At 42.2% G+C, this 10,633-nt stretch overlaps 1 protein-coding gene across 50 annotated transcripts in view; it reads left to right on the top strand.

Annotated features, from left to right (window-relative positions):
- The first annotated feature begins 929 nt into the window (after positions 1–929).
- LOC137422869 (far upstream element-binding protein 1) overlaps positions 930–10,633 on the top strand; it is an 83,183-nt gene continuing 73,479 nt past the window's right edge. For 21 of the 50 annotated variants that reach the window (XM_078775046.1, XM_078775037.1, XM_078775024.1 and 18 more), the window contains exon 1: positions 969–1,144. In XM_078775046.1, the coding sequence (XP_078631172.1) occupies positions 1,040–1,144 (105 nt within the window). In that variant the 5' untranslated portion in view covers positions 969–1,039. Of the gene's footprint in view, positions 1,145–10,633 lie in introns of all 50 variants that reach the window. The other 29 variants (XM_078775025.1, XM_078775032.1, XM_078775027.1 and 26 more) reach the window with 5 other exon arrangements.

The following is a 10,633-nucleotide window of genomic DNA, read 5'->3' as shown; positions in this document are numbered from 1 at the left end:
TACCAATTCTCATACAAACAAAATAGCCAATTAAAGGGAAAAACACCTCTCAGAATGCAACATAGAGCATCTTGAAATCAAAATTTTCTGGGGGGCGTGCCCCCAGACCCCCCTAGCCTGCTTACACGCGCTCCAGCGTCGACCCTCGCGAAAGGGAGGGGGTGCTGGGGATGTGCTCTGGGGGCCAAGGGGGCCATAACACAAAAAAGGTTGGGAACCCCTGCTGTAAGATCTTCAGCCACTTTACCCATTAAGCCAACACGAGGCTTTTATTTGCTGCTGACATTTCAATGTCCCTTGTCCAATATCCCATTTTTGAGTTCTTTCAACAAGCGCACGAATAAACCTGAAAGGCTTACTTGTTACCTGGTGGAACCTATTTTTTTACCTGGTGGAACCTGTTTTTAACACTGCCTTATCGTCCACAAGGTGTACGTCTATTAATAACGTACGCAATTCTTTTTTTGTGATGTGTCATGTATGAAGCTGCAAATATTCCCCGTTTTATCCGGACACCGTGACCGCGGGTTTGTTTCCGTTTGCGGAAGTTACGACTCAGCTAGGACGCGCTGAGGTGAATCCGGCCTGCACCTGCAGAGTGAATAAATGTGCGACAATCGATCGTCGTCTCTCGAGATACTTTACATGCTGCACGTGTTGTTGTTGTTGTTGATTTGTGATTTATGTAGCACAAGACAGCTCTTCTATGACACTGTGCTGATAGGATAGCCGACACCTTGACGCCTATCTGTAGGTATGTACAGTATATCCGCAAATGAGCCGTCGAGCCTTGGTTTGGATCCAGACTATAAACCGCCGTACTGGTGCTTCGCAGGCGGACCCCGCCCACCTCTCTTTGCCCATCGGCGACGCTTTGGTTTTTCATCTCCGCCCACTAACCACGTGATTTCCTGTCTCCGCCCAGTATATGCAGGTTTTGGTTCTTCTTCTTCTTCGGACGTTTTTCCTGGCCCCGCCTTCCGTCTCTGTCTCCGCCATTTTCTCCGTCGTCTTGCGCTGTGTGCATCTCTTGTTCGCAATGACCGATTTTGCGGCTCTCGCTCCTCCGGGCACCATTAGCGGTCAGGCTCCTGGTCCCATTAAGAGTGAAGCCTTCGCCGATGCCATCCAACGAGCTCGAATGGTAAGTCGATAGTTCGTTCGACAATCGAGTTGCAGGCAACGCTCGACAAGAGCGGACATTTTGGTTCAGGAGAAAAGTATCCGAGCGTAGGGCCGAGGCCGACACCCATTCAAACCGTCCTTTATTCTCCGTGTTGTACATACACATCGCCCTGTTATTCCTAATTGTGATAGTACAACACGAGTGTCCATGTGTAACGTGTCGATGTTCGTACTTGTGTAACATTTTGAGGCCTCCCCTCGGCCGCCTCGTGGCGGCGACATTTTGCGTTCACGTTGAAGGACAAGGAGAAACCGCCTCTTCTTCTTCATTTTAATCTTTAAGCATTTACGGTTATTTCGCCGACTTTCGAACTCGCCTTGTCCGCGGGACGTTAATGGGTACTCCCCTTGTCCGCGGGACGTTAGTGGTACTCGCCTTGTCTGAAGAACGTTAATGGGTACACGGTATACGCCTTGTCTGCAGAACGTTAACGAGTACTCGCCTTGTCTGCAGAACGTTAATGGGTACACGGTATACGCCTTGTCTGCAGAACGTTAACGGGTACACGGTACTCGCCCTGTCTGCAGAACGTTAACGGTTACACGCCTTGTCTGCAGAACGTTAACTGGTACTCGCCTTGTCTGCAGAACGTTAACTGGTACTCGCCTTGTCTGCAGAACGTTAATGGGTACTCGTCTTGTCTACAGAACGTTAATCTTAATGGGTACTCGTCTTGTCTACAGAACGTTAATCTTAATGGGTACTCGTCTTGTCTACAGAACGTTAATCTTAATGGGTACTCGTCTTGTCTGCAGAACGTTAATCTTAATGGGTACTCGTCTTGTCTACAGAACGTTAATCTTAATGGGTACTCGTCTTGTCGACAGAACGTTAATCTTAATGGGTACTCCCCTTGTCTACAGAACGTTAATCTTAATGGATACTCGTCTTGTCTACAGAACGTTAATCTTAATGGGTACTCGTCTTGTCTACACTACAGAACGTTAATCTTAATGGGTACTCGTCTTGTCTACAGAACGTTAATCTTAATGGGTACTCGGCTTGTCTGCAGAACGTTAATCTTAATGGGTACTCGCCTTGTCTACAGAACGTTAATCTTAATGGGTACTCGTCTTGTCTACAGAACGTTAATCTTAATGGGTACTCGTCTTGTCTACAGAACGTTAATCTTAATGGACACTCGTCTTGTCTACAGAACGTTAATCTTAATGGATACTCGCCTTGTCTACAGAACGTTAATCTTAATGGATACTCGTCTTGTCTACAGAACGTTAATCTTAATGGGTACTCGTCTTGTCTACAGAACGTTAATCTTAATGGATACTCGCCTTGTCTACAGAACGTTAATCTTAATGGGTACTCGTCTTGTCTGCAGAATGTTAATCTTAATGGATACTCGTCTTGTCTACAGAACGTTAATCTTAATGGATACTCGTCTTGTCTACAGAACGTTAATCTTAATGGATACTCGCCTTGTCTACAGAACGTTAATCTTAATGGATACTCGTCTTGTCTACAGAACGTTAATCTTAATGGATACTCGTCTTGTCTACAGAACGTTAATCTTAATGGATACTCGCCTTGTCTACAGAACGTTAATCTTAATGGGTACTCGCCTTGTCTGCAGAACGTTAATCTTAATGGATACTCGCCTTGTCTACAGAACGTTAATCTTAATGGGTACTCGTCTTGTCTACAGAACGTTAATCTTAATGGATACTCGCCTTGTCTACAGAACGTTAATCTTAATGGGTACTCGTCTTGTCTGCAGAATGTTCATCTTAATGGATACTCGCCTTGTCTACAGAACGTTAATCTTAATGGGTACTCGTCTGCAGAACGTTAATCTTAATGGATACTCGCCTTGTCTACAGAACGTTAATCTTAATGGATACTCGTCTTGTCTACAGAACGTTAATCTTAATGGATACTCGCCTTGTCTACAGAACGTTAATCTTAATGGGGACTCGCCTTGTCTACAGAACGTTAATCTTAATGGGTACTCGCCTTGTCTGCAGAACGTTAATGGGTACTCGTCTTGTCTACAGAACGTTAATCTTAATGGGTACTCGTCTTGTCTACAGAACGTTAATCTTAATGGATACTCGCCTTGTCTACAGAACGTTAATCTTAATGGATACTCGCCTTGTCTACAGAACGTTAATCTTGATGGATACTCGTCTTGTCTACAGAACGTTAATCTTAATGGATACTCGCCTTGTCTACAGAACGTTAATCTTAATGGGTACTCGCCTTGTCTACAGAACGGTAATCTTAATGGGTACTCGTCTTGTCTACAGAACGTTAATCTTAATGGGTACTCGTCTTGTCTACAGAATGTTAATCTTAATGGATACTCGCCTTGTCTGCAGAACGTTAATCTTAATGGATACTCGCCTTGTCTACAGAACGTTAATCTTAATGGATACTCGCCTTGTCTACAGAACGTTAATCTTAATGGATACTCGCCTTGTCTACAGAACGTTAATCTTAATGGATACTCGCCTTGTCTACAGAACGTTAATCTTAATGGGTACTCGCCTTGTCTACAGAACGTTTATCTTTATGGATACTCGTCTTGTCTACACAACGTTAATCTTAATGGGTACTTGTCTTGTCTACAGAACGTTAATCTTAATGGATACTCGTCTTGTCTGCAGAATGTTAATCTTAATGGATACTCGCCTTGTCTACAGAACGTTAATCTTAATGGGTACTCGTCTTGTCTACAGAACGTTAATCTTAATGGATACTCGCCTTGTCTACAGAACGTTAATCTTAATGGATACTCGTCTTGTCTACAGAACGTTAATCTTAATGGATACTCGCCTTGTCTACAGAACGTTAATCTTAATGGGTACTCGCCTTGTCTACAGAACGGTAATCTTAATGGGTACTCGTCTTGTCTACAGAACGTTAATCTTAATGGGTACTCGTCTTGTCTACGGAATGTTAATCTTAATGGATACTCGCCTTGTCTACAGAACGTTAATCTTAATGGATACTCGCCTTGTCTACAGAACGTTAATCTTAATGGATACTCGCCTTGTCTACAGAACGTTAATCTTAATGGATACTCGCCTTGTCTACAGAACGTTAATCTTAATGGATACTCGTCTTGTCTACAGAACGTTAATCTTAATGGGTACTCGTCTTGTCTACAGAACGTTAATCTTAATGGGTACTCGTCTTGTCTACAGAACGTTAATCTTAATGGATACTCGCCTTGTCTACAGAACGTTAATCTTAATGGATACTCGTCTTGTCTACAGAACGTTAATCTTAATGGATACTCGCCTTGTCTACAGAACGTTAATCTTAATGGGTACTCGCCTTGTCTACAGAACGGTAATCTTAATGGGTACTCGTCTTGTCTACAGAACGTTAATCTTAATGGGTACTCGTCTTGTCTACGGAATGTTAATCTTAATGGATACTCGCCTTGTCTACAGAACGTTAATCTTAATTCTCGCCTTGTCTACAGAACGTTAATCTTAATGGATACTCGCCTTGTCTACAGAACGTTAATCTTAATGGATACTCGCCTTGTCTACAGAACGTTAATCTTAATGGATACTCGCCTTGTCTACAGAACGTTAATCTTAATGGGTACTCGCCTTGTCTACAGAACGTTAATCTTAATGGATACTCGCCTTGTCTACAGAACGTTAATCTTAATGGGTACTCGCCTTGTCTACAGAACGTTAATCTTAATGGATACTCGCCTTGTCTACAGAACGTTAATCTTAATGGATACTCGCCTTGTCTACAGAACGTTAATCTTAATGGATACTCGCCTTGTCTACAGAACGTTAATCTTAATGGATACTCGCTTTGTCTACAGAACGTTAATCTTAATGGATACTCGCCCTGTCTACAGAACGTTAATCTTAATGGATACTCGTCTTGTCTACAGAACGTTAATCTTAATGGATACTCGCCTTGTCTACAGAACGTTAATCTTAATGGGTACTCGCCTTGTCTACAGAACGGTAATCTTAATGGGTACTCGTCTTGTCTACAGAACGTTAATCTTAATGGGTACTCGTCTTGTCTACAGAATGTTAATCTTAATGGATACTCGCCTTGTCTACAGAACGTTAATCTTAATGGATACTCGCCTTGTCTACAGAATGTTAATCTTAATGGATACTCGCCTTGTCTACAGAACGTTAATCTTAATGGATACTCGCCTTGTCTACAGAATGTTAATCTTAATGGATACTCGCCTTGTCTACAGAACGTTAATCTTAATGGATACTCGTCTTGTCCGCAGAACGTTAATCTTAATGGGGACTCGCCTTGTCTGCAGAACGATAATGGGTACTCGCCTTGTCTGCAGAACGTTAATGGGTACTCGCCTTGTCTGCAGAACGTTAACTGGTACTTGCCTGGTGTGCAGAACATCAACGGGTACACGACTTGACCGCACGCCTTGTCCGCAGAACATTAACGGGTACTCGCCTTGTCTGCAGAACATCAACGGGTACACGCCTTGACCGCACGCCTTGTCCGCAGAACATTAACGGGTACTCGCCTGGTCTGCAGAACATCAACGGGTACACGCCTTGACCGCACGCCTTGTCCGCAGAACGTTAACGGGTACACGCCTCGTCTGCAGAACGTTAACGGGTACTTGCCTTGTCTGCAGAACATTAACGGGTACTCGCCTTGTCCGTAGAACGTTAACGGGTACTCGCTTTGTCTGCAGAACATTAACGGGTACTCGCCTTGTCTGTAGGACGTTAATGGGTTTCGCCTTGTCTGCAGAACGTTAATGGGTACTCGCCTTTTCCGTGGGACGTTAAAGGGTACTCACCTTGTCCACAGAACGTTAACGGGTACTCGCCTTGTCTGCAGAACGTTAATGGGTACATGGTATACACCTTGTCTGTAGAACGTAAATGCGTACACGCCTTGTCCGCAGAACATTAATGGGTACACGGTATACGCCTTGTCTGCAGAACGTTAATGGGTACACGCCTTGTCTGCAGAACAGTAACGGGTATTCGCCTTGTCTGCAGAACATTAACGGGTACTCGCCTTGTCTGCAGAACATTAACGGGTACATGCCTTGTCCGCAGAACATTAACGGGTACTCGCCTTGTCTGCAGAACGTTAATGGGTACATGCCTTGTCCGCAGAACATTAACGGGTACTCGCCTTGTCTGCAGAACATTAACGGGTACATGCCTTGTCCGCAGAACATTAACGGGTACTCGCCTTGTCTGCAGAACATTAACGGGTACATGCCTTGTCCGCAGAACATTAACGGGTACTCGCCTTGTCTGCAGAACATTAACGGGTACATGCCTTGTCCGCAGAACATTAACGAGTACTCGCCTTGTCTGCAGAACATTAACGGGTACATGCCTTGTCCGCAGAACATTAACGGGTACTCGCCTTGTCTGCAGAACGTTAATGGGTACTCCCCCGACATTGTTGTTTGTGTGTTGCTTTAATAATAATAATGATAAAGGAGTCTTATATAGCCCCATCAAGCAGAGAGAGTAAACGACCCTCATGGCGCTTTACATTATCATGCGAACGCGCACACACCGCACACACATGCACAAACATACACACACACACACACCTTCACTCTTGCCCTATTCCTCTCCCTCCCCATTCAAAACCCACAGATGTGTACTCCCCCTCCTCCTCCCCTCCCTCCTCCGCACATGTACACAGACATACTCTCGATCTCTGTCCCACCTCAAACCAAAGGGAAAACAGGACTTAGACTTTGAAAGACTTGTGAAAGAGATAGGTTTTGAGGGAGGTTTTAAAGGCAGGAAGAGAGTCAACATGTCGAACAGAGGAAGGCAAGTCATTCCAGAGCAGAGGTGCAGCAAAGGAAAAGGATTTCTCACCAAACGACTTGGTGCTGGTGCGCGGCGGCTCTAAGGTCATAGAGTCGTTGCTTGAACGAAGCCGTCGCCGAGGTTCATAGAGAGTGAGCAAATCGGAGAGATAGTGAGGTCCCGCTCCACACAATGATTTATAACATAGTGTGCAAATTTTGTATTGTACACGAGCAGAGACAGGCAGCCAGTGTAAAGATTCAAGAAGCGGAGTAACATGGTCAGACTTCTTCGTCTTACAGACAAGACGAGCGGCAGAGTTTTGAACCTTTTGTAACTTATCCAAGAGAAACTGAGGGCAGCCAGCACACAAAGAATTACAATAGTCTAGCCTTGAGAGGACAAGGTCACAGACCAGAGTTAGAGCAGCTTGAGGAGTAAGAAAGTGGCGAATGGATGCGATCTTTCGCAGCTGAAAGTATGCTGATTTGCAAGTTTGAAGTACTTGCTTGGAAAATGTCATGTTACAGTCGAAAACCACACCAAGGTTCTTGGCCGACGAAACAAAGTTTACATCCGTTTCACCAACATGAATAGTGGTAGGAAGTGAACATTGTGGAGGACATCTGTGCGATCTTACAATCATAGACTCGGAAGCTTTACAGGAAGCTCCATGTTGGACGTGTTTTGTTGGATGTTTTCCTGACCGAGTTGGACATGTAATGATTGAATCTGTTCGTCGGGGCCGCATTTCCCGTTCGCTGTGCTTGTGGTTCCTATTCACCGCCATTCGCTTATTTCCCGCCTCTTTGGGGTCCAAACTCCTTTGGTCGATCTTTACCAGATTTAGCACACGTGATCCACGTCACCTTCCCCAATTCCCCCTGTACACGTGTATCTGTGTAAGTGGTTTAACCACTCGCCCTTTTCGGAGGGAGTAGTCGTTACCTTTGTGAAGATACGAACTGGTGAAACGATGTCGTGTGCGATGAACTTGTGGTTTTACTTTGAGACACATTTTATATCTGCGGGATATTAGTTTGAGGATTTTATTATCTGCGGGATATTAGTTTGAGGATTTTATTATCTGCGGGATATTAGTTTGAGGATTTTATTATCTGCGGGATATTAGTTTGAGGATTTTATATCTGCGGGATATTAGTTTGAGGATTTTATACCTGCGGGATATTAGTTTGAAGATTTTATACCTGCGGGATATTAGTTTGAGGATTTTATATCTGCGGGATATTAGTTTGAGGATTTTATACCTGCGGGATATTAGTTTGAGGATTTTATACCTGCGTGATATTAGTTTGAGGATTTTATATCTGCGGGATATTAGTTTGAGGATTTTATATCTGCGGGATATTAGTTTGAGGATTTTATTGTCTGCGGGATATTAGTTTGAGGATTTTATATCTGCGGGATATTAGTTTGAGGATTTTATAGCTGCGGGATATTAGTTTGAGGATTTTATATCTGCGGGATATTAGTTTGAGGATTTTATACCTGCGGGATATTAGTTTGAGGATTTTATACCTGCGTGATATTAGTTTGAGGATTTTATATCTGCGGGATATTAGTTTGAGGATTTTATATCTGCGGGATATTAGTTTGAGGATTTTATTGTCTGCGGGATATTAGTTTGAGGATTTTATATCTGCGGGATATTAGTTTGAGGATTTTATAGCTGCGGGATATTAGTTTGAGGATTTTATAGCTGCGGGATATTAGTTTGAGGATTTTATATCTGCGGGATATTAGTTTGAGGATTTTATATCTGCGGGATATTAGTTTGAGGATTTTATATCTGCGGGATATTAGTTTGAGGATTTTATTATCTGCGGGATATTAGTTTGAGGATTTTATTATCTGCGGGATATTAGTTTGAGGATTTTATTATCTGCGGGATATTAGTTTGAGGATTTTATTATCTGCGGGATATTAGTTTGAGGATTTTATTATCTGCGGAATATTAGTTTGAGGATTTTATTATCTGCGGGATATTAGTTTGAGGATTTTATTATCTGCGGGATATTAGTTTGAGGATTTTATTATCTGCGGGATATTAGTTTGAGGATTTTATTATCTGCGGGATATTAGTTTGAGGATTTTATATCTGCGGGATATTCGTTTGAGGATTTTATTATCTGCGGGATATTAGTTTGAGGATTTTATTATCTGCGGGATATTAGTTTGAGGATTTTGTATCTGCGGGATATTAGTTTGAGGATTTTATTATCTGTGGGATATTAGTTTGAGGATTTTATTATCTGCGGAATATTAGTTTGAGGATTTTATATCTGCGGGATATTAGTTTGAGGATTTTATTATCTGCGGGATATTAGTTTGAGGATTTTATTTTCTGCGGGATATTAGTTTGAGGATTTTATTATCTGCGGGATATTAGTTTGAGGATTTTATTATCTGCGGGATATTAGTTTGAGGATTTTATTATCTGCGGGATATTAGTTTGAGGATTTTATTATCTGCGGGATATTAGTTTGAGGATTTTATATCTGCGGGATATTCGTTTGAGGATTTTATTATCTGCGGGATATTAGTTTGAGGATTTTATTATCTGCGGGATATTAGTTTGAGGATTTTATTATCTGCGTGATATTAGTTTCAGGATTTTATTATCTGCGGGATATTAGTTTGAGGATTTTATGTCTGCGGGATATTAGTTTCAGGATTTTATATCTGCGGGATATTAGTTTGAGGATTTTATTATCTGCGGGATATTAGTTTGAGGATTTTATTATCTGCAGGATATTTAATAGTTTGAGGATTTTATATCTGCGGGATATTAGTTTGAGGATTTTATATCTGCGGGATATTAGTTTGAGGATTTTATGTCTGCGGGATATTAGTTTGAGGATTTTATTATCTCAGAGATGACGCCAACAAATAAATATCATTGGTAATCCCATTTTCCCGTATGACCCGACTGTATAATGCTGGGTTTCTTAACCTGGGGTATCCATACCCATTGGGGGTATGGGGACCAAAATGTGGGGGTATGGGATATGGATAAATTATCATAATAAATTGTAATAAATTCAATGAAATATCAACTTTAAATATATAATAAATATGTATCTCTGTGAAACAGGTTTCTCTGCATTATTGAACCTGAAATCAAAGTGGAGAAATCGACTTGTGTCCGATGATATGCGAGTGGCGTTGTCACGAACTATGCCCCGATTCCATATTCTGATTGCACGAAAACAGCAGCAACAATCTCACTAGATTAGTAAAACGGCTTGCACAAAACTTGCATGTTTTAGTTTGGTTTGTTTTGTTTCTTTGTCAACAAGCAAATAAATAAATAGGGATAAAATCCTAATGATTTTCTTTCCTTTCCTGTTCTGTTCTTAATTATCCATATGTAAAACTAAGCTATTGAGATATTTTGAAGTCACACTGGAACCTAATGGGACTGGTAATCAGGTGCGGATCCCCGCACTTGGCCCATTTTCTGGGTAATAAGTTACCAATTTTCATCCAAAAAAAATAGGCAAACATAACCTTCCGCTTTTGCGAAGGTAATTAACGTAGAAACACCCCTCAGAATGCACCACAGAGCACCTAGAAATAAAAAAAATTCTAGGGGGGCATGCCCCCAGCCCCCCCAGCCCCCCCCCAAAGCTATGCGCACCTTCGGTGCGCCTTGGTCAGT

Source organism: Myxine glutinosa, chromosome 3 (genome assembly GCF_964187855.1).
Source record: "Myxine glutinosa chromosome 3, kmMyxGlut1.1, whole genome shotgun sequence".
In the NCBI taxonomy this organism is placed as follows: domain Eukaryota; kingdom Metazoa; phylum Chordata; class Myxini; order Myxiniformes; family Myxinidae; genus Myxine; species Myxine glutinosa.
This window is presented reverse-complemented; position numbering and strand designations above follow the sequence as displayed.